This window comes from Coregonus clupeaformis, chromosome 10 (genome assembly GCF_020615455.1).
Source record: "Coregonus clupeaformis isolate EN_2021a chromosome 10, ASM2061545v1, whole genome shotgun sequence".
NCBI classification, from domain to species: Eukaryota; Metazoa; Chordata; class Actinopteri; order Salmoniformes; family Salmonidae; genus Coregonus; species Coregonus clupeaformis.
The window spans coordinates 18,171,580-18,196,458 of record NC_059201.1 but is presented as its reverse complement, the minus strand read 5'-3'; the positions used below and the strand labels follow the sequence as shown (position 1 = coordinate 18,196,458).

Below are 24,879 nucleotides of genomic sequence, written 5' to 3'. Positions count from 1 at the left end.
TTCTCCCACTTAAAAAGATGAGAGAGGCCTGTAATTTTCATCATAGGTACACGTCAACTATGACAGACAAAATTAGAAAAAGAAATCCAGAAAATCACATTGTAGGATTTTTAATGAATTTATTTGCAAATTATGGTGGAAAATAAGTATTTGGTCAATAACAAAAGTTTCTCAATACTTTGTTATATACCCTTTGTTGGCAATGACACAGGTCAAACGTTTTCTGTAAGTCTTCACAAGGTTTTCACATACTGTTGCTGGTATTTTGGCCCATTCCTCCATGCAGATCTCCTCTAGAGCAGTGATGTTTTGGGGCTGTCACTGGGCAACACGGACTTTCAACTCCCTCCAAAGATTTTCTATGGGGTTGAGATCTGGAGACTGGCTAGGCCACTCCAGGACCTTGAAATGCTTCTTACGAAGCCACTCCTTCATTGCCCGGGCGGTGTGTTTGGGATCATTGTCATGCTGAAAGACCCAGCCACGTTTCATCTTCAATGCCCTTGCTGATGGAAGGAGGTTTTCACTCAAAATCTCACGATACATGGCCCCATTCATTCTTTCCTTTACACGGATCAGTCGTCCTGGTCCCTTTGCAGAAAAACAGCCCCAAAGCATGATGTTTCCACCACCATGCTTCACAGTAGGTATGGTGTTCTTTGAATGCAACTCAGCATTCTTTGTCCTCCAAACACGACGAGTTGAGTTTTTACCAAAAAGTTCTATTTTGGTTTCATCTGACCATATGACATTCTCCCAATCCTCTTCTGGATCATCCAAATGAACTCTAGCAAACTTCAGACGGGCCTGGACATGTACTGGCTTAAGCAGGGGGACACGTCTGGCACTGCAGGATTTGAGTCCCTGGCGGCGTAGTGTGTTACTGATGGTAGGCTTTGTTACTTTGGTCCCAGCTCTCTGCAGGTCATTCACTAGGTCCCCCCGTGTGGTTCTGGGATTTTTGCTCACCGTTCTTGTGATCATTTTGACCCCACGGGGTGAGATCTTGCGTGGAGCCCCAGATCGAGGGAGATTATCAGTGGTCTTGTATGTCTTCCATTTCCTAATAATTGCTCCCACGGTTGATTTCTTCAAACCAAGCTGCTTACCTATTGCAGATTCAGTCTTCCCAGCCTGGTGCAGGTCTACAATTTTGTTTCTGGTGTCCTTTGACAGCTCTTTGGTCTTGGCCATAATGGAGTTTGAAGTGTCTGTTTGAGGTTGTGGACAGGTTTCTTTTATACTGATAACAAGTTCAAACAGGTGCCATTAATACAGGTAACGAGTGGAGGACAGAGGAGCCTCTTAAAGAAGAAGTTACAGGTCTGTGAGAGCCAGAAATCTTGCTTGTTTGTAGGTGACCAAATACTTATTTTCCACCATAATTTGCAAATAAATTCATAAAAAATCCTGCTATGTGATTTTCTGGAATTTCTTTTCTCAATTTGTCTGTCATAGTTGACGTGTACCTATGATGAAAATTACAGGCCTCTCTCATCTTTTTAAGTGGGAGAACTTGCACAATTGGTGGCTGACTAAATACTTTTTTTCCCCACTGTACATACATTTTCCCTGACACCCAAAAGTACTCGTTACATTTTGAATGCTTAGCAGGACAGGAAAATGATCAAATTCACATACTTATCAAGAGAACATCCCTGGTCATCCCTACTGCCTCTGATCTGGTTGACTCACTAAACACAAATGCTTCATTTGTAAATTATGTCTGAGTGTTGGAGTGTGCCCCTGGCTATCCGTAAATTTTAAAAAAACAAGAAAATTGGGCTGTCTGGTTTGCTTAATATAAGGAATTTGAAAAGATTTATACTTTTAATTTTACTTTTGATACTTAAGTATATTTAAAACCAAATAATGTTATACTTTTACTCAAGCAGTATTTTACTGGGTGACTTTCACTTTAGTCATTTTTTTTTATTGTTATATATAAAATAAAATAACAATTATCACTCCATATACAAACTTATACATTGAACAACTTACAGACACACACACAAACAATGACTACATTTCATTTACTTTAGTCATTTTTCATTAAGGTATCTTTACTTTATTGGATTTGCCCCAAACATAACACTTTGTATTCAGGACAAAAAGTGAATTGCTTTGACAAATTTTTTGCAGTATTACTTTAATAATTGTTATAAAAATAAAAAAAACACAGGTGCTGTGTGTGCCCAGGCGAGGAGACGGTCCTGCACATCAGAGGGCACGTAGATACGCCCCTCGGGACAGTGGGCAGGTGAGGGCTCCTTTCGCAGGGCTCCACGGATGTCCGCGTCCACATTCCACACGACAGGAGCCACAATGCGGGACAGGGGAATAATGGGTGTCACTTCCTCCCTCCGATCCTCTGTGTCATGCACCCGGGACAACGCATCGGCCTTAACGTTCTTAGATCACGGCCGGTAGGAGAGGGTAAAGTCAAACCTGGTGAAGAATAGGGCCCACCTGGCCTGACGCGGGTTCAGCCTCTTCACTGTTCGAACGTACTCTAGGTTCCGGTGGTCTGTCCAGACAAGGAATGGGTGTTGAGCACCCTCCAGCCAGTGCCGCCATGCCTTCAGCGCCTTCTTGACGGCCAACAACTCACGATCCCCCACGTCGTAATTCCGCTCCACGGGAGACAGCTTCCGTGAGTAGAAGGAGCATGGATGGAGTTTAGGCGGCGATCCAGTACGTTGGGAGAGAACAGCCCCTACTCTAACCTCAGAGGCGTCCACCTCCACGATGAAGGGCAGAGACGGGTCAGGGTGAGCCAGAACCGGTGCATTCGTAAACCATTCCTTGAGCGCACGAAAGGCTTCGTTGGCCTCCCCAGTCCAGCGCAGCCGTCGAAGACATCCCTTCAGGAGGGAGGTGAGAGGGGTCACCACTGTGCTGAAATCCCTAATGAAGCGCCTTAAATAGTTTGCAAAACCTAGGAAGCGCTGCACCGCCTTGATGTTGGCGGGAACAGGCCACGACCATACTGCACTGACCCTCTGTTCTTCCATCTTCACTCCCGCGGTGGATATCCGATAGCCCAGGAAAGAGATCACCTGCTGGAAGAAAAGCACTTCTCCGCCTTGGCGTACAGGTGATGCCCGATCAGCCTCTCCAAAACGGACCTGACATGAGAGACATGTTGCTCACGTGTAGTGGAGTACACCAAGATGTCGTCTATGTACACCACTACAGAGCGACCCAACATGTCTCTAAACACCTCGTTAATGAAGGATTGGAACACCAAGGGTGCATTTGTCAGGCCGTAGGGCATCACCCTGTATTCGTAGTGCCTGGTGCTGGTGCTGAAGGCGGTCTTCCATTCATCCCCCTCTCTGATGCGCACCAGGTTGTAGGCACTGCGTAAATCCAATTTGGTAAAGTACTTTGCACCGTGCATCTGTTCGGTCACAGTGGGTATGAGAGGCAGGGGATAACTGAATTTAACCGTAGCCTTATTCAGTGTCCGGTAATCGATACAGGGGCGGAGACCTTAGTCCTTCTTCTTCACGAAAAATAAGCTGGAAGAGGCCGGAGAGGTGGACGGACGGAGGAATCCTTGGTCCAGTGCCTCTTGGATGTAGACCTCCATGGCTTCGGTCTCTGCATGCTTGAGAGGGTAGATGTGCCCCCGCGGGATGGTAGAACCAGGCAGTAGGTCAATAGTGCAGTCCCATGAAAAGCCACGTGTAGGTCCCGGTATTCCTCCGGGATAGGGACATGGGTGGCCTGGTCTGGACTTTCCACGGAAGTGGCACAGATAGACACCTCCCCTGACACTCCTGCGACCAAACCCAACAACCTCATCTCTGTCCACGATATCCTGGGGTTATGCAACTGTAACCAGGGGAGACCTAAAACTACGGGGTGTGAAGGAGAGTCTAAGATGAGGAACGTGATGCGTTCATGGTGGTTCTGATCAACTGTGAGGAAAATGGGAATTGTGGTCTGGCTCACCAGTCCTGTTCCTAGGGGACGGTTGTCTAGGGCATGGCCTGGGATAGGGGGTTGTAAAGGGACTAGAGGAATGTGTAATGATAAGGCCACTGACCAGTCTAGGAAATTACCTGCAGCACCTGAGTCCACTAGGGCAGGACTCAGTGGGGGACCAGGATAGTCCGGGAAGGTGACAGGGTGGAGGACGGGCTGGGTGGACAGAGAGGAGCAAGGCACGTCCACGCCTACCTGGGAAGGTGCAGGAGCGCTGCTCTGCCTGTTGCTTCCTCGCCTGGTTCTCCTTCTGGGACAGGTGTTCCAGGGGTGGTCCGACTCCCCGCAGTAGGAGCAGAGACCCTGTTGATGGCGGCGTTGACGTTCCTCTGGGGGAAGGTGCGTCGTGCCCATCTCCTTGGGCTCAGTCTCGCTGGAGGTTCCTGGGAGAGACCCGAACCCCTGGGATGGGCGACGACGGCACGCAGGAGATTATCCAGGCGGTTGGCAATGGCGATGAGCTGGTCCAGCGTGAGGTCCTCATCGTGACAGGCCAGCACGGTCTGGACGTCTACATGTAGCCCGCTGCAGAAAACCATCAACAGGGCCTGGTTGTTCCAGCCAGTGGACGCAGCCACCGTCCGGAAATCCAGAGTGTACTCAGACGCTGTCCTGGACCCCTGGCGCAGACGGAGGAGATGCTCACCTCCCTCTCGGCCCTCTGTTGGGTGGTCGAAAATGGCACGGAAGAGTTGGGTGAAGCGCTCATAGGACTGTACTTCTGGACCGTCCCTCTCCCAGATGGCGTAGCCCACTCCAGAGCCCGGCCTGTCAGCACTGAAATCACCAAGGCCACCTTGTCCCTCTCGGAGGCCGTCCTGGCATGACGTGCAAGGTGGAGGTCACACTGCAGGAGAAACCCCCTACAGTGAGCTGGGGTGCCATCAAACGACTCTGGGAGGGGCAGGTGGATGTTGCTGATCGGACCGGGTGATGTAGATGGTGGTGGGGTGGCTGGAACGACTGTGAGGAGCTGGGAAGGTGGAGGTGTAGCCTGGAGTTGGCGTACGGTCCGGATCACCTCATCCATGGCAGTCCTGAGGTGCTCCAGGCACAGCGGAGAGGTCGGGATGTCCTGCTGCCTCCTGTTTTGTTGGGTCGGTCATTCTGTCACAAGTGTAGGCTGGAGGCAGTCGCAGGTTTAGAACTACTGCATTTATTAAAGCACCATAGCTTAAAGCGGGACGAAACCCACAGTGCAAAATATAATGTACTCAGGAAATAGTAGGAGAGATTCCTCTCAGGAAAACAAGCAACATTTACAATGACAGACAAAGACAAATGACAGAGGGAGTATATATACAGTGATAGAGTAGGGATTGGAACCAGATGTGTGTAATGATGACGAGACAAGTCCAGGGTTGATGAGTGAAGGGCGTTTGCCAGCAGCAGGTTCGGCAGCAGCTAGAAGGCCGGCGACGCCGAACGCCTGAGCTGGACAGGAGGGGGAGCCAAAGCGAAGGCTGGTGTGACACTTGTTAAGCAAATCTTTACTCCCAAACTTATTTAGGCTTGCCATAACAAAGGGGTTGATACTTATTGACTCCAGACATTTCGAAAAGCATAATTCCACTTTGACATTATGAGGTATTGTGTGTAGGCCAGCGACAAAAAAATCTAAATTTAATCCATTTCAAATTCAGGCTGTAACACAACAAAATGTGGAAAAAGTCAAGGGGTGTGTATACTTTCTGAATGCACTGTACATGGCCTCAGTTCCTTGCCCTGAAAGATAGCTTTTATCCAACGTCCCATATCAGGAGATAGGACAAATGAGTATGTCCATGAATGAACGTATGAGGTCCACCCTAAGTACAGAATCAGTTAGAAACAGCAGTTAATTATCTCTCTCTCAGTCTAGTTGGTTACTGTAAAGCAGGGTTTCCCAAACTGGGGCCCCAGGACCGAGTTTGGGAAACCCTGCTTTAAAGGGACGGGAGTGCTGTATTGTTTTTAGCTCAGCAGTAGCTCCACTCTGTGGTAACTTTAAGCTGTTCCACTAGTCTGCGAAATCAAACCGACAGATCTGAAGATCCTGGTGGAAATTAAATGACCGTGGGAAAAGTGTTAAGTGGATGAGAGTGCCATAAATTGAAATATTTTATATATGTGTTATACAGGTCACTAGCCTCTGAAGGTTCTCTGTATGTAAACATGGACAGCACCCACCGTAGGTACTGGTTACATTTTTTATGAGATTTGATAGTGAGTCCTAGAAAAAAATTAGACTCCACTGGCATAAGCTGCTTTCAGTGAAGCACCATTGTTGATCCTTGCTCTCTGTCTGGCTCTGGTATGAGAATACGTAGGCTGTTTTTATGTGGTATCTAATTGTAATCTAAATAGAAAGATTGAGGTTCAAGTGAAAGAGGTGTTGGGAGTGAATGGGAAATGTTATTTGGTTATTTTTATTTATTTTTAGGGCTACTTCACATTTTGTATTCATGCCATGTGTCCCTATACTACTACTTCACTCAAGCCTTATCCCAGTCATGGCCATCCCATTGGTGGGGCTTGACAAACGGCAGTGTGTTTGGTAACAAGGCTGTGTCCCACAGTAAACTCTGACCAGACAGGACCATGTGTAGTTGGATGGAACGGGAAGGAGGGAGTCAATCTGCCAGACAGGTGGGACGTCAGAGAAAATAAAGAACAGCAAAAAAAGATTATGACTGAGGCATCATGGGAAAGGCTGTTGATCAGACTTTGATATTCATCTTTGCCTCCTCCTACCTGGCTTCCCTTACAGTCCTATCTTCAACTCCACTGGACTGGTCAGTCTGTTCTGACCACAACTTTTACACACTTCTTTGTAATGGGTCATAAACACATCTGTGTAGTTTTTAAGCTTCACAAACCATGAATGATACATCAGAACAGTGTCCAAACACGGGAGCCATAGGATGGTGAGGTACTGTAAGTATGACTGTAAGAGAAATAACTCTCATTGGTCAGGAGGACAACACAAGGGGGAAGTGTGTTGGTTTGAGGGGAAATTTGGCACCACAGTCATACCTGACTCCTTCAAAAAGACGTCCAATAAGGGAACAGATTAACTGAATGGAAAAATTAGAGGAAAACCTTACAAGACACTTGTGATTACACTACATAATTTGCTAACACTGTGTTACAGTAGCTCAGAGAGGACAATAGAATGAGAAAAGGGACAGTCAGTTAGTTTTAGACTTAAGGTGGCATAGGTCTCAATGCATTTGTGGTTTGTAGAGAGATGGAAATGGCCACAGTCAATAATCCCCTCCTGTAATCCTCAGTAATTAGGATGAGGTGAGAGAGCATGTGGCTGACTCGAGACACATGGTGTCTATGTTAAGACTCCTCCTCTGATCCTCATGTCATCAGACAAACTGTGGGATGGAGAAGGGAAATGTACCGGCGTAGACGGGCATGTGTGGGAAACCTGGATCCACCTGTCACTCACTGTAAGGACACAGGAGAAGAGGTGGATGAGGAAGTGGCTGCTGTAACTTCACACAGTTGTTTGGTGGTGTACCATATATATATATATACACCTGGATACCTCAAGACAGAAACTACGGAGAATACATTTTCTGAGCGTTTTGAACATTATCTTCTCAAAAGAGAGAGTGTGAAACAACCAGTTGGATTTTTTAGGCAAGTGCATTCCTCAGGGATGGGTTTTTAAAGATTTTCTACTAGAGACAATTTCTACTAGAGACAGTTTTGAATAATTAATTGTAGATTATGTGTTCTTTATAATGATATGGCCTTCTAGAAATGTGCATTCTCTAGTTAACGATAATTGAACAGACCATAAGAAGTTGTTGACTGTTTGCTGTCATGGAGAGGCAATGCTTCAAGACATTCGACTGGATTTCAGTCTCTGCTCCGGACATCAAAGACAATGTAAAACAAATCTGATATTATAGTTGTTGTTTTTTCGCAAATAGAGTGTCTTTAATCTTACATAAGAGGATTTGGAACCCCAGGGACTTTGCTGATGTGTTTTACATCAGCATCTCTGAAACAACTGTCTCCCTGGGTGACACTATGTCCTCAGTGGTCCTCTGTTTTTCTGTTGGTTTCTCAACCCTCCATTTGTTCTTTAACAGTTTGCACCCTGATGTGGGGTCACTGGGGTCGCTGAAACATTTGCACTAATGTGAGGAAAGAAACAGTGGACTTTTTTCTCAATTGGCTCAGCTGAACCTCTAGTGTGAGGATACATGTATCTGTGATGCATCTGTGATGCTTTATGCATCAGTAATACGTATATATCCAAAACTCAACATCTCTGAGGCTTATCCTCTTAAGAGAAAAACAACAAGAGTAGTTTCAGTGGCCAGGATGACAGGATTGCCTCATACAGGTGTGGCTGGATTTAAAGCCCAAACACGAGCCGCTGAAGTCCCACATGTGACTCAGGTTATTCTTAATGTGATGTTGCCTGATTTAACATTGTGTTCAGAAGGGCTTTCAGATGCTGATCCAGTTATTCAACACTGAAGGCACGTTGAGCTTGCTCAGCCACAACCTTTCCATTGCCATACACAGAGATTAAACGGGCAATCTGGGATTCAAATAACAACAAACCGGTTGTCCCGCCACTTTTTTGGTAAACAGCTGAGAGATGACGCTAGAGAAATGCAACCACTCTCAAAGAGATTAACCATCATGATCCATCACGGAGCCTTACGTTACGTTACCTTCAGTCAAATTGTCAATCATATCAGAGATGTGTTGTTGATCTACAGATCCTTCTAAAGGCCCATTGAATGGCTCTGTGGGTGTGCCCATAGAGATAGATAGAGGACTCTAGTGCCCAAAAGCTTGTTTTAGCGTGGGCAGTGCCATTGAGCACTTTCACCATTTTTAAGTAGTCAACTGGGTGGGACTTCCTATGAGTTAAGGAAGGATAACATAATTCCATCCACATCATCAGGAGGGATCAGCCAATGAATTATACTTGTGAGGAAACATTCCATAACTGCAGGTGGCAGTAAATTGACAACCTTGGCTTTATACCTGTTCGAACAACACACTCCAGGTGGCAATATGCACTCTTTCAGTTTGTTTACCAACTCATAGTAGTAGAAGAAGAAAATGGACTACTTCAAAATGGTGATGGCCTCAATGGTGCTGCCCATGCTCTCACAGATGCCATAATGGGACAGATTCAATGTTGCATCCTCTAACTATCTTTATGGGTGTGCCTCAACTTCAATGCTAACACAATGAACAAACTGGTCTGACCACTGATTTAGTTCCGTAGATCTCTAAGTGTGGGCCCATGCCAGACTGTGTTTCAGTCTCTGACCTTTGACCCCTCTGGTTCTGTTCCTCAGAGCTCCAGTTGTGATGTAGGCTGAGGGTCCAGTTCCGTCTCTTACACTCTGCATTCGGGTCTCTCTGAGCCACAAGATGACCACCATGAAGAACTCTGTGTCCGAGGACCCCCTCCTGGGCAAAGGACCTGATGAGGACGCCTCAGAGGTGTCTTTGTCAGGGAGTGAGTCGGACTCTGGGAGTGTCCTCTCAGATGACTCAGTGCTTCCAGACTACAAGCAGGAAGGTGGTTCACAGGGCACCGCCAACACGCTGTATGAGGCGTGTGCTCGGAACGACACCCTGGCGCTCCGGAAGGTTCTCGAGAGAGGGGTTACAAAAGAGGAGGTCATGAAGGTGGACCACAATGGCTGGGTATGGGTCTCCTGTTATTTCACATTTGGGATGCCTTTTGGTGGTGTATGATCCAGCGAGTCTGTATAAAGACACTGAATGCTTTCATTAAAGTCATGTAGAATTGGTTTTGGATTTAATTGCAGCCTTGACTCTATTGTAATGTGATTTTTGAAATATAATTCTAATCCTACTTATTCACCCAACAGACCGGTCTGATGGTGGCGTGCTATAAGGGTTTTTTGGAAATTGTGCAATATCTTCACCACTGTCCCTACCTGGACATAAATCACCAGGACAACGATGGCAACACAGCACTGATGATCGCTTCACAAGCAGGTTAGCCACTTTCACCAGACCTATTACTAAATACTACACAGTAAAACAAGCCTCACTAGCACATTTCTAGGTTGCGTCCCAAATGGCACCATAATTTGTTTACATCCCTGTTAGTGAGCATTTCTCCTTTGCCAAGATAATCCATCCACCTGAATGGGGGGGCAGACCAAGAAGCTGATTAAACAGCATGATCATTACACAGGTGCACCTTGTGCTGGGGACAATAAAAGGCCACTCTAAAATGGGGTAGATGTTGATACAGTTTAGAATGGGAAGGAAAGGCTAATATGGGGGTGTTTAGATTTCAGAAGCATGGTTATTGGAGAAAGGTCACTTGGCTTTTCAGGTCACTTGGTTTGTCATTTAAGTAGGGCTTTTAAAGGGGCTTAAGTAGATTGCCACGGGACCAAGAGCATTTCAATATTTTTATAGCCGTACTCTCCTGGGGTGGATTGTGATTGTCCACCAATGAACAAGACAGTCGAGAGAGAGAGGAAGTGAGATAGAAAGATGATGGATATCTACTGAACAAAAATATAAAACCAAAATGTTAGGTGTTGGTCCCATGTTTCATGAGCTGAAATAAAATATCCCAGAAATGTTCCATACGCACAAAAGGGTTATTTCGCTCAAATTTTTTTGCACACATTTATTAACATCCCTGTAAGTGAGCATTTCTCCTTTGCCAAGATAATCCATCCACCGGACAGGTGTGGCACATCAAGAAGCTGATTAAACAGCATGATTATTACACAGGTGCACCTTGTGCTGGGGACAATAAAAGGCCACTCTAAAATGTGCAGTTTTGTCACACAACACAATGCCACAGATGTCTCAAGTTTTGACGGAGCGTGCAATTGGCATGCTGACTGCAGGAATGTCCACCAGAGCTGTTGACAGAGAATTTAATATGAATTTCTCTATCATAAGCCGCCTCCAACGTCGTTCTAGAAAATTTGGCAGTACGTCCAACCGGTCTCACAACCGCAGACCACGTGTAACAACGCCAGCCCAGGACCTCCACATCTGGCTTTTTCACCAGCGGGATAGTCGGAGACCAGCCACCCAGACAGCTGATGAAACTGTGGGTTTGCACTACTGAAGAATTACTGCACAACATGTCAGAAACCGTCTCAGCGAAGCTCATCTGCATGCTCATCGTCCTCACCAGGGTCTTGACCTGACTGCAGTTCGGCGTCGTAACCGACTTCAGCGAGCAAATACTCACCTTCGATGGCCACTGGCACGCTGAAGAAGTGTGCTCTTCACAGATTAATACCGGTTTCAACTGTACTGGGCAGAAGGCAGATACCATGAATGGCGTCATGTGGGCGTGCGGTTTGCTGATGCCCCATGGTGGCGGTGGGGTTATGGTATGGGTAGGCATAAGCTACCGACAACGAACACAATTGCATTTTATCGATGGCAATTTGAATGCACAGAGATACTGTGACAAGATCCTGAGGCCCGTTGTCGTGCCATTCATCCACCGCCATCACCTCATGTTTCAGCATGATAATGCACGGCCCCATGTGGCAAGTATCTGTACACAATTCCTGGAAGCTGAAAATGTCCCAGTTCTTCTATGGCCTGCATACTCACCAGATATGTCACCCATTGAAGATGTTTGGGATGCTCTGGATTGAAGTGTATGACAGCATGTTCCAGTTCCCACCAATATCCAGCAACTTCGCACAGGCATTGAAGAAGAGTGGGACAACATTCCACAGGCCACAATCAACAGCCTGATCAACTCTATGCAAAGGAGATGTGTCACGCTGCATGAGGCAAATTGTGGTCACACCAGATACTGACTGGTTTTCTGAACCATGCTCCTACCTTTTTTTTAAGGTCTCTGTGACCAACAGATGCATATCTGTAATCCCAGTCATGTGAAATTCATTGATTAGGGCCTAATTAATTCATTTCAATTGACTGATTTCCTTATATGAACTGTAACTGAGTAACATTTTGAAATTGTTGCATGTTGTTTTTATATTTTTGTTCAGCGTACTTCAACAGAAGTGCACTATATAGGAAATAGTGTGCCAATTGTGACAGGCCTTTAATCTTTTCAATGGCACCTCATGATCCCCTAAACCCATTCTCACCCTGTGTCCTTCTCCAGGACACACCATTACAGTGACCTACATCCTCAACTACTACCCCGGGGCAGACACAGAGATCCGGGACTGCCGTGGCTTCACTGCACTCATCAAAGCTGCCATGCAGGGCCGAGACGATGTGGTGTCTTCCCTCGTCATGGCCGGTGAGTGAGAGGCTTCCTCCACTTCAGCACTACTATACACACCCTACTGTATACACGAGGGAACATCTTAGAAGTGTTTAGACAACCAGACAAATAGATGTTAGAAGTACAAAAACGTAATCCTGACCCCAACCTACCAGTGTTTACTGGGTGTAAGCCTACATTATATGTTTGTGAACCGTTCACAATAGCAAATAGCTCACGTGTGTATTATCAGAGGCACCTCAGTGTTCGTAGTAAGCAGGGGAGGACTGGCCATCTGGCATTTCTGGCCAATGCCAGATGGGTTGGTAAATTTTTAGCCAAGTGGGGCTGTGTAACTTGGGTTTTTTGCTAAAAATTATAATTATCCTTCTAATATGGGTGCCTCAAGGAAAAAAATGGGCCGATGTGGTGGGCCTCGAGGAAAAAAATGGGCCGGTGGGGGCATCAAGGAAAACAATGGGCTGGTGTGTTATAGATGCCAGGGCTGATTTCTGGTCCCCTGGTAGTAAGACACACAACAGTGCCATCTATTAGGTCCCGCTAGGTAAAATAATTAAATTACTTCAGAGATTCCAAAGGGCATACCTCTAAACAGATTTGGAAAAAAATACCAGAGAAGGAGAGAGGAGGAAGAGACAGTAGTACACACATAATTATGGGATTAGCCTATGCTTTGATCCCCAGTCAGCAATGTTGCTGAATTGGCAATTATGGTCTTCATTAATTTCTGTTCAATTCGGGGCTTGGCATGAACATACAGATCGAAGGCCTAGGGTTATAGGAAGTATGTAGTAATGTAGTTGGGTTGGGATGGATGGATGTACCTGTGGTGTGTCTACCCATGTTTGCGGTCAGCTTTCTCTGGTTGATTGAATGTGTTTTTGACAGCTGCCAGGTTTAAGGGATCAATTTGGGGACATCAGCCTACCTTAATGCACTCTGCCATAATCTTTGATTCCTTCGTCTTGGTTGCCAGGGGATTATCCAGGGTTATTTAGCTATTTTGGCCTCTCTGGAAGAGCAGTAGTATCCAACGGAGTCACAGACTCTCACTGCCAGTTCACATTTATCAATATTCTAAAAGAGTTAAGGAAAACAAGCTCAGCTAACTGTAGCCTTATCCCCATCACCTTAAAGATAATTGATTCTCACCTCTATCCATCATAAACCAAGAAGAATCTTTGTTTTCTATTATTCATGTCGCACAATATCATCATTATGATATTATATTACAGGGCTACAGTGGGGAGAACAAGTATTTGATACACTGCCGATTTTGCAGGTTTTCCTACTTACAAAGCATGTAGAGGTCTGTAATTTTTATCATAGGTACACTTCAACTGTGAGAGACGGAATCTAAAACAAAAATCCAGAAAATCACATTGTATGATTTTTAAGTAATTAATTTGCATTTTATTGCATGACATAAGTATTTGATCACCTACCAACCAGTAAGAATTCCGGCTCTCACAGACCTGTTAGTTTTTCTTTAAGAAGCCCTCCTGTTCTCCACTCATTACCTGTATTAACTGCACCTGTTTGAACTCGTTACCTGTATAAAAGACACCTGTCCACACACTCAATCAAACAGACTCCAACCTCTCCACAATGGCCAAGACCAGAGAGCTGTGTAAGGACATCAGGGATACAATTGTAGACCTGCACAAGGCTGGGATGGGCTACAGGACAATAGGCAAGCAGCTTGGTGAGAAGGCAACAACTGTTGGCGCAATTATTAGAAAATGGAAGAAGTTCAAGATGACGGTCAATCACCCTCGGTCTGGGGCTCCATGCAAGATCTCACCTCGTGGGGCATCAATGATCATGAGGAAGGTGAGGGATCAGCCCAGAATTACACGGCAGGACCTGGTCAATGACCTGAAGAGAGCTGGGACCACAGTCTCAAAGAAAACCATTAGTAACACACTACGCCGTCATGGATTAAAATCCTGCAGCGCACGCAAGGTCCCCCCTGCTCAAGCCAGCGCATGTCCAGGCCCGTCTGAAGTTTGCCAATGACCATCTGGATGATCCAGAGGAGGAATGGGAGAAGGTCATGTGGTCTGATGAGACAAAAATATAGCTTTTTGGTCTAAACTCCACTCGCCGTGTTTGGAGGAAGAAGAAGGATGAGTACAACCCCAAGAACACCATCCCAACTGTGAAGCATGGAGGTGGAAACATCATTCTTTGGGGATGCTTTTCTGTAAAGGGGACAGGACGACTGCACCGTATTGAGGGGAGGATGGATGGGGCCATGTATCGCGAGATCTTGGCCAACAACCTCCTTCCCTCAGTAAGAGCATTGAAGATGGGTCGTCGCTGGGTCTTCCAGCATGACAACGACCCGAAACACACAGCCAGGGCAACTAAGGAGTGGCTCCGTAAGAAGCATCTCAAGGTCCTGGAGTGGCCTAGCCAGTCTCCAGACCTGAACCCAATAGAAAATCTTTGGAGGGAGCTGAAAGTCCGTATTGCCCAGCGACACTGTTGCAGTGTGTGCAAACCTGGTCAAGACCTACAGGAAACGTATGATCTCTGTAATTGCAAACAAAGGTTTCTGTACCAAATATTAAGTTATGCTTTTCTGATGTATCAAATACTTATGTCATGCAATAAAATGCAAATGAATTACTTAAAAATCATACAATGTGATTTCCTGGATTTTTGTTTTAGATTCCGTCTCTCACAGTTGAAGTGTACCTATGATAAAAAATTACAGACCTCTACATGCTTTGTAAGTAGGAAAACCTGCAAAATCGGCAGTGTATCAAATACTTGTTCTCCCCACTGTATATGTAATGGAATATGAATAAAAGTGTTTCAATTGAGCAATTTTTTTCCTTCTCTGCTATTTTTCTCCCAGGTGCAGACCTAAATGCAATAGACACCACGAAGCAGAAGTGTGCGCGGGACTGGGCACTAAAGACGGGCCGCTACGAGACGTTGAACCGCCTTCGCCGCCTCAACCTGCGGCCTAAAGCTGAGCAGTTCACTGAGAGCTACGTCCCCGAGTGGCCAGAGCTGAAGGTGCTGGTGGCCAAGGCCATGGCCAACAAGAGCGCCAGCCAGAAGATCACTCAGCGCATCAAGTCCACCTTCGGCTTCAACTTTCCCCGAGACCCCCAGGAAAACGGGGTCTTGGACCACATGGTGCGTATCACCACCAGCGTCCACAGCCCTCTAGTGGCCACCAGCTGCAGGCCCCTCTGCCCCACCAGCCCCCCTGAGGTGGGGAAGAGGCGCCTGGCCGTGCAAGAGCTGGTGAAGAAGCATTCAGAGAAGGAGCTGGAGGAGGGCTCTGTGTGCCACAGCAACGGCTCCGTATCCTCCATCATTCCCCACATCCACTCGGCCGAGACCATCGCCACGTCCTGCTGTGTGGACACGGAGCGCAGGGGCAGCATAATCTCTATAGCCTCCACTGGGGTGCGCACCTTCATCCCCAGGCACATGGCCCACAGGAACAGTGTGTTCCCCTCCGGCTGCATCCCAAAGATCCAGATAGTCAAGTCTGGAGAGCCCACGCCTAAGAAGGAGAAGAAGAGGAAGAGGCACAAGGGTCATCTGGAGCCACCCATATGGAAGTACAAGGCGGAGAAGCAGGAGAAGAAGAAGGCAGAGAAAGAAAAAGAGAAGACCAAGAAGGAAAAGAAAGAGAAGAAAGTGAAGAAGTGAGGTGTCTAACGCTGCCAATTTATTTAAATTCCACGCACTTCCAATATCTTTTTCCTGGAGTTATACTTAAAACTTATGCCCGTTCACACTGTGAGCATGTCTTCATCTGAAATCAGAATTACTGCTCAGTATTAGAAGGGCTGAACTGTTTCCAGATCTCTAGATCTCGGTTATTTGGCCAATGCAGTAAAAGTTTTTATTAAGGTCATCTCATTCATACTGCTTTATAAATATTCTGAAAACTGTTTTAGAAGCTTTCTTTGACTCTCTGTGGACAATGCTCTATATGGAAGTGACGTGAGTCAAACTCTCGCTTCTGAACTGAGATTGGGGGATGGATGAAACTAATATCCAGGGTCTGCCGATAATACAATGCTGTCTTCTTGTCTTATTGGCATGGGTGTCAATTAAGAAATACAATTTTGCTGTATCTAACATAAATGTACGACTCAGGGTTTACTGATTTACTATCACAAGGAACTTTCAATTGCCTTTGGTCTAATTCAACAGTGAAAGAGACAGTCTTCCTATACCGTCATCCTAGATGGCAATTTCTCTTTACATATAGGCCTACTGTATGTACAAGTTTATTTGGGAAAAGGATAGGCTTAGTCCTTTTCTGTAAATTCTCAATGGACTAAGAATAGATTTATGAAGTCAGAAATTCTAGACACATAAACACATGTATACTAGGCCTACACCTCAGGGATAACTTAAATCAAATCACTGTGCTAAAATAATCATTTTTGCAAGAGTTTATAGGCATATGCAAGTGTGAAAATTATTTTGTAATGAATAATGATGATTTGCTGAATGCTTACAGTGCATTCGGAAAGTATTCAGACCTCTCTACTTTTTCCACACTTTGTTACGTTACAGCCTTATTCTAAAATGGATTAAATAATTTGCTCTCCTCATCAATATACACACAATAACCCATAATGACAAAGTGAAAACAGGTTTGTAGAAAATATAGCAGATGTATTAAAAATACCTTATTTACATACGCTACCGGTCAAAAGTTTTAGAACACCTACTCATTCAAGGGTTTTTCTTTATACTTTGCTATTTTCTACATTGTAGAATAATAGTGAAGACATCAAAACTATGAAATAACACATATGGAATCATGTAGTAACCAAAAAAGTGTTAAACAAATCAAAATATTTTTTATATTTGAGATTCTTCAAATAGCCACCATTTTCCTTGATGACAGCTTTGCACACTCTTGGCATTCTCTCAACCAGCTTCACCTGGAATGCTTTTCCAACAGTCTTGAAGGGGTTCCCACATATGCAGAGCACTTGTTGGCTGCTTTTCCTTCACTCTGCGGTCCGACTCATCCCAAACCATCTCAATTTGGTTGAGGTCGGGGGATTGTGGAGGCCAGGTCATCTGATGCAGCACTCCATCACTCTCCTTCTTGGTAAAATAGCCCTTACACAGCCTGGAGGTGTGTTGGGTCATTGTCCTGTTAAAAAAACAAATGATAGTCCCACTAAGCCCAAAACAGATGGGATGGCGTATCGCTGCAGAATGCTGTGGTAGCCATGCTGGTTAAGCGTGCCTTGAATTCTAAATAAATCACAGACAGTGTTACCAGCAAAGCACCCCCACACCATAACACCTCCTCCTCCATGCTTTACGGTGGGAAATACACATGCAGAGATCATCTGTTCACCCACACCACGTCTCACAAAAACACGGCGGTTGGAACCAAAAATCTCCAATTTGGACTCCAGACCAAAGGACAAATTTCCACCGGTCTAATGTCCATTGCTCGTGTTTCTTGGTCCAAGCAAGTCTCTTCTTATTATTGGTGTCCTTTAGTAGTGGTTTCTTTGCAGCAATTCGACCATGAAGGCCTGATTCACACAGTCTCCTCTGAACAGTTGATGTTGAGATGTGTCTGTGACTTGAACTCTGTGAAGCATTTATTTGGTAACTCTGGGTCTTCCATTCCTGTGGCGGTCCACATGAGAGCCAGTTTCATCATAGCGCTTGATGGTTTTTGCAACTGCACTTGAAGAAACTTTCAAAGTTCTTGAAATGTTCCATATTGACTGACCTTCATGTCTTAAAGTAATGATGGACTGTCATTTCTCTTTGCTTATTTGAGCTGTTCTTGCCATAATATGGACTTGGTCTTTTACCAAATAGGGCTATATGCTGTATACCACCCATACCTTGTCACAACACAACTGATTGGCTCAAACACATTACGAAGGAAAGAAATTCCACAAATTAACTTTTAACAAGGCACACCTGTTAATTTGAATGCATTCCAGGTGACTACCTCATGAAGCTGGTTGAGAGAATGCCAAGAGTGTGCAAAGCTGTCATCAAGGCAAAGGGTGGCTACTTTGAAGAATCTCAAATATAAAATATATTTTGATTTGTTTAACACTTTTTTGGTTACTACATGATTCCATATGTGTTATTTCATAGTTTTGATGTCTTCACTATTATTCTACAATGTAGAAAATAGTACAAATAAAGAATAACCCTTGAATGAGTAGGTGTGTCCAAACTTTTGACTGGTACTGTATGTAAATGTTATATTTCCGGGGAGTTTTCAATCTAAATTTGCAAAAATGTCTAAAAACCTGTTTTTGCTTTGTCATTGTGGGGTATTGTGTGTAGATTAATGCGGGGAAAAAAATAATTTAATCAATTTTAGAATAAGGCTGTAACGTAACAAAAAGTGGAAAAAGTCAAGGGGTCTGAATACTTTCCGAATGCACTGTATATAGAAAGAGAGGCACTTGTCACACCTTTGGGGGGTGTTGCAGTTGAACATTTCTGCTTACTGTATTTTTCAGTGTTTGGATGCCATATTCAAACAATAGCCATCTTCCTACTGATATAATAAATTGATTTTGTTGATAAATATGTTGGTCATTTTATGTTGTGATTTTATGAAAATGATTTGATTCTGTGCTGTTTACTGTGGTCCTGAAGCTATTTAAGACAACTTGGGACAACTTAAAGGAAAACGCCACCCAAAAACGAGCTTTTGGTATTTGTTTCATTAGTCCATTGTTGATATATTCTCAAAATGTTTTCAACTTTTCAAGATATGAAACTTTCAAAATACATACATCTCAGTCTGAGATGGGGAACAAAGTCAAAGGTAATGGGAAATTAGTTATGTCATACCATCATTAAGTATCTAAAAAAAATCTGATGGATGAGCCAGATATAATCATCCACTGGTGCAAAATTGGCACCTACACTTTACCTCAAGCCTGCCACCAGAGGGCGACCTTGTTTCTCTTTTTACATTCCTCACTGCTTTACTAGAGATTTGCGCTTACTTAGTCTGGAAATATTACAATCAGGGTAAGTGAATACAAAATACTTTGAAGATCAGAGTGTAATACACAACACTAATGAGCTATAGCTAAACAATAAGCCAGTTGGTCTATCCAAAAAATAAGCCAATCTGGGGTTTGGAAATGTATTTGACATGAGGATAAAATAGGATGGTTATTGGTCACACTTACAAAAATGATACAACAAAAGAACACTAATGCATTGAAAACACATTGGCTCTTTGGATTGTACTTCACAGTTCTCTACTAAGAACTCGAACCCTTACATTTATATTTTTTAAGTCTTGCATTCTCCTATTCATCAGCCATACTGTCTTGCAGTTGGTCAGTATGGGGTTGAAGGCAGTGTTTGCTCTCTACCCTTGGCTCTGTGTAGGCTATGTGTAGGCCACCCACATAAAAACATACTACAGTTTACTATAGAATACTATAGTACTTACTATAGAATTCTTTAGTATTCTGTAGTAAACTTTGGTCAACTGTAGTATACTGTAGAATACTATACTACACTCTGTAGTATCCCTTGATCATGTGTAGTACTTACTATATAGAATGTTGTAGTATACTGTAGAATACTATACTGCAAACTGTAGTATCCCTCGATTCTGTAGTGCTTACTATATAATTTTGTAGTATACTATAGAATACTATACTACACACTGTAGTATCGCTCGACCATGTAGTGATTACTATAGAATTTTGTAGTAAACTGTAGAATTCTATACTCCACACTGTAGTATCCCTCGATCGTGTAGCGCATACTATAGCATTTTACTACAGTAAAGTACGCAAAAACACTACAGTAAATACTATAGTATACTACAGTCTTGTACGCAAAAACACTACAGTAAATACTACAGTATACTTCCGCAAAAACACTACAGTAAATACTATAGCATACTTCTGCAAAAAAACTACAGTGAATACTATAGTATATAAATATAGTAATACTACAGTATTTAGAGGATAGTATACTATCGTATTTTGTCTGGGGTATGGCTGTATATCTGTATGTATGGGATTCAGTGAACTTGAGAGAGATAATACCCCTTCAAAGCCTCCGCCTGTCTGGTCAGTCTGACAGGGGGCCAGGGGCAGAGTGTTTTTAAGATTTGGGGGGATTATGCGCTGCCATGACGTACAGACCAATAACCCTAGAATTCAAAGGAGTTCAACCTATAAGCAAATACTTACAAATCTAATTCGTCTATAGTAGGCTCAATAATCATGGATGACTGATTTAATTAACCAAAGAGATTACAAAAGGTTATTTCCAGTAAATGGCTGCACTTTTCATTCTTTGAATGCTGGACACATGGAGAGTTATAAAGTAAAAGAAAGCTTCCTTCTATAAAAATAAAAAAAACAGAGAGAGAGATCACGAGTGCTTCACTGTGTTTGTCATCTAGATGGTAATCGTATTTTGGGTTCCAAGAGGCATGTTGGGAGGATACATACAGCAAGACAGAGTTGCATTGCTTTGAACACTTTACTGTTCTTTATGACTACACTAAATAGCCTAATGCTGAATACTTTCTATGAAGTGAAAAACTATTTTTGAATATGTGCAGCACAACATGTGCAATTGTGTGTGTGTGTGTGACAGACGGACGGACGGACAGACGGACGGACGGACGGACAGACACAGACAGACAGACAGACAGACAGACAGACAGACAGACAGACAGACAGACAGACAGACTCCTCAGCAATCTACACACAATACCCCATAATGACAAAGTGAAAACAGTTTTTTTTTTTTTTGCAAATGTATTAAAAATAAAAAAACAGAAATACCTTATTTACAGAAGTATTCAGACCCTTTGCTATGAGACTTGAAATTGAGCTCAGGTGCATCCTGTTTCCACTGATCATCCTTGAGATGTTTCTACAACTTGATTGGAGTCCACCTGTGGTAAATTAAATTGATTGGACATGATTTGGAAAGGCACACACTTGTCTATATAAGGTCCCACAGCTGACAGTGCATGTCAGAGCAAAAACCAAGCCATGAGGTCGAAGGAATTGTCGGTAGAGCTCCGAGACAGGATTGTGTCGAGGCACAGATCTGGGGTTAGGGTACATTTCTGCAGCGTTGAAGGTCCCCAAGAACACAGTAGCCTCCATCATTCTTAAATGGAAGTAGTTTGGAACCACCAAGACTTTTCCAAGAGCTGGCCGCCCGGCTAAACTGAGCAATCAGGGGAGAAGGGCCTTGGTCAGGGAGGTGACCAAGAACCCAATGGTCACTCTGACAGAGCTCCAGAGTTCCTCTGTGGAGATGGGAGAACCTTCCAGAACGACAACCATCTCTGTAGCACTCCACCAATCAGGCCTTTATGGTTGAGTGGCCAGATGGAAACCACTCCTCAGTAAAAGGCACATGACAAAAGGCACCTAAAGGACTCTCAGACCATGAGAAACAAGATCATCTGGTCTGATGAAACCAAGATTGAACTCTTTGGCCTGAATGCCAAGCGTCACGTCTGGAGGAAACCTGGCACCATCCCTACGGTGAGGCATGGTGGTGGCAGCACCATGCTGTGGGGGTGTTTTTCAGCGGCAGGGACTGGGAGAAGACAGCGGCAGGGACTGAAGAGGGCACGACAAAACCTATTCCCCCTAAGGAGACTGAAAAGATTTGGCATGGGTCCACAGATCCTCAAAAGGTTATACAGCTGCACGATCGACAGCATCCTGACTGGTTGCATCACTGCCTGGTATGGCAACTGTTCGGCCTCCGACCGCAAGGCACTACAGAGGGTAGTGCGTACGGCCCAGTACATCACTGGGGCCAAGCTTTCTGCCATCCAGGACCTCTATACCAGGCGGTGTCAGAGGAAGGCCCTAAAGATTGTCAAAGACTCCAGCCACCCTAGTCATAGACTGTTCTCTCTGCTACCGCACGGCAAGCGGTACCGGAGCGCCAAGTCTAGGTCCAAGAGGCTTATAAACAGCTTCTACCCCCAAGCCATAAGACTCCTGAACATCTAATCAAATGGCTACCCAGACTATTTGCATTGCCCCCCCCACCCCTCTTTTATGCTGCTGCTACTGTTTATTATCTATGCATAGTCACTTTAATAACTCTACCTACATGTACATATTACCCCAATTACCTCGACTAACCGGTGCCCCCGCACATTGACTCGGTACCGGTACCCCCTGTCTATAGCCTCACTATTGTTATTTGTACTGCTGCTCTTTAATTATTTGTTACTTTTATTTCGTATTATTTTATATTGTATTTTTGTGTGATTTTTTTGGTATTCTTTTTTAAAACTGCATTGTTGGTTAAGGGCTTGTAAGTGAGCATTTCACTGTAAGGTCTACACCTGTTGTATTCGGCGCATGTGACAAATAAAATTGATTTGATTTGACTAGTCAGGATCGAGGCAAAGATGAACGAAGCAAAGTACAGAGAGATCATTGATGAAAACCTGCTCCAGAGCGCTCAGGATCTCAGACAAGGGCGAAGGTTCACCTTCCAACAGGAGAACGACCCTAAGCACACAGCCAAGACAATGCAGGAATGGCTTCGGGACAAGTCTCTGAATGTCCTTGAGTGGCCCAGCCAGAGCCCGGACTTGAACCCGATCGAAAATAGCTGTGCAGCGACGCTCCCCATCCAACCCTACAGAGTTTGAGAGGATCTACAGAGAAGAATGGGAGAAACGCCCCAAATACAAGTGTGCCAAGCTTGTAGCGTTATACCCAAGAAGACTTGAGGCTGTAATTGCTGCCAAAGGTGCTTCAACAAAGTACTGAGTAAAGGGTCTCAATAATTATGTAAATGTGATATATTTCAGTTTTAATAGATTTGCACACAAAAAATAAAACCTGTTTTTGCTGTTTAGTAGTTAATTAACTTCAGTCGAGAAGGAATGAAACATTAGCTAACATAAAATGTCAGTTACACTACTAGCTCAGCACTGGGAATAAGCCTTTTTTTCTGTAAAACAGCAGTTACCTTGCCAGCTAGATCAGTCAACTAAAGAGTAGCCAGTTTCTGCTGTCCTGGCTTTTACAACTCTGAGAAAAAGCACAACACAGACAACAGCTGCCTCTATTCATCTCTCCCGTGCTGGTCCTATATGCCAGCCTTTCAGAAACTTTGCCTTTACACAGCCATTCCGCACGCTCTGTGGTGTCTGTGTGGTCCTAAATCCAGCCGGCTCAAACCGGAAAACAGTCTACCCACAGCTCTGAGGCATCCGCATGGTCCTAAAGCACACAGAATACAATTTTGTATCACAGTGCAATGAAAAAACTGGGGGGGACAAAAATGCAATTTCAGAATGTGTGGGGAGTCATGTCCCCGCTGTGCCCAGTGAAAGTATCATAGAGATCATATAAGGTTATATTATGTGGGTGGCACATGGTTAAAGGCAGTGGTGTAAAGTACTTAAGTAAAAATACTTTAAAGTACTACTTAAGTAATTTTTTTAGGTATCTGTACTTTACTTGACTATATATATGTTGGACTACTTTTACTTTTACTTCACTACATTTTTAAAGAAAATAATGTACTTTTTACTCCATACATCCAGACTCTGTCGTAGCCAGCCGCGACCGGGAGACCCATGGGGCGACGCACAATTAGCCAGCGTTGTCCAGGGTAGGGGAGGGAATGACCGGCAGGGATGTAGCTCAGTTGGTAGAGCATGGCGTTTGCAACGCCAGGGTTGTGGGTTCGATTCCCACGGGGGGCCAGTATGAAAATGTATGCACTCACTTAACTGTAAGTCGCTCTGGATAAGAGCGTCTGCTAAATGACTCAAATGTAAAATGTAAATTTTCCCTGACAGCCAAAAGTACTCATTACATTTTCAATGCTTAGCAGGACAGTAAAATGGTCAAATTCACTCACTTATCAAGAGAACATCCCTGGTCACCCCTACTGCCTCTGATCTGAAGGACACACTAAACACAAATGCTTCGTTTGTAAATTATGTCTGCGTGTTGTAGTGTGCCCCTGGCTATCTGTAAATTAAAAAAACAAGAAAATTGTGCCGTCCGATTTGCTTATTATAAGCAATTTGAAATTATTTATACTTTTACTTTTGATAATTAAGTATATTTTTGCAATTACATTTACTTTTGATACTTAAGTATATTTAAAACCTTTACTTTGAGACTTTTACTCAAGTATTATTTTTCTGGGTGACTTTCACTTTTACTTTTCATTTTCTATTAAGGTATCTTTACATTTACTTTGTATGATGATTGGGTACTTTTTCCACTACTGGTTAAAGGCCTATTCAATGTGTAAACCACCTGGTTTTAAAAGTTTACGTTTTAAGCCTTGACCAGAAAATACTAACTTTACATTGTGCTTTCTAGAGGGCCTACCTAGTTTATTTTATCGACATACTTCAAAATAAGAGCTAGTTAGCCATTACTCCCCCAGGCGGTAATGCACCCTAAAGTTGGTTGCCAACCGCCATTTAAAATCCACAGAAGAAGAAGAAGAAGAAGAAGAAGAAGAAGAAGAAGAAGAAGAAGAAGAAGAAGAAGAAGAAGAAGAAGAAGAAGAAGAAGAAGAAGAAGAAGAAGAAGAAGAAGAAGAAGAAGAAGAAGAAGAAGAAGAACAAGAACAAGAAGAAGAACAAGAAGAAGACA

General features: G+C 44.0%; 1 protein-coding gene across 1 annotated transcript; it reads left to right on the top strand.

The window, feature by feature from the left end:
* Positions 1–9,321: 9,321 nt before the first annotated feature.
* On the top strand, positions 9,322–16,787 carry LOC121575929 (photoreceptor ankyrin repeat protein-like). The gene is made up of 4 exons (XM_041889221.1): positions 9,322–9,672; positions 9,861–9,990; positions 12,119–12,259; positions 15,111–16,787. The coding sequence occupies exons 1-4, from the start codon at positions 9,394–9,396 to the stop codon at positions 15,920–15,922; spliced, it is 1,362 nt and encodes a 453-aa protein (XP_041745155.1). The 5' UTR covers positions 9,322–9,393; the 3' UTR covers positions 15,923–16,787.
* Positions 16,788–24,879: the final 8,092 nt, after the last annotated feature.

Bases quoted from the DNA above. Each gene is read 5' to 3' on its own strand.
- LOC121575929 (XM_041889221.1), top strand. From the start codon at position 9,394: ATGACCACCATGAAGAACTCTGTGTCCGAGGACCCCCTCCTGGGCAAA. The intron at 9,673-9,860 runs GTATGGGTCTCC...TTCACCCAACAG, and splicing joins AGGTGGACCACAATGGCTGG to ACCGGTCTGATGGTGGCGTG. The intron at 12,260-15,110 runs GTGAGTGAGAGG...TTTTTCTCCCAG, and splicing joins GTCTTCCCTCGTCATGGCCG to GTGCAGACCTAAATGCAATA.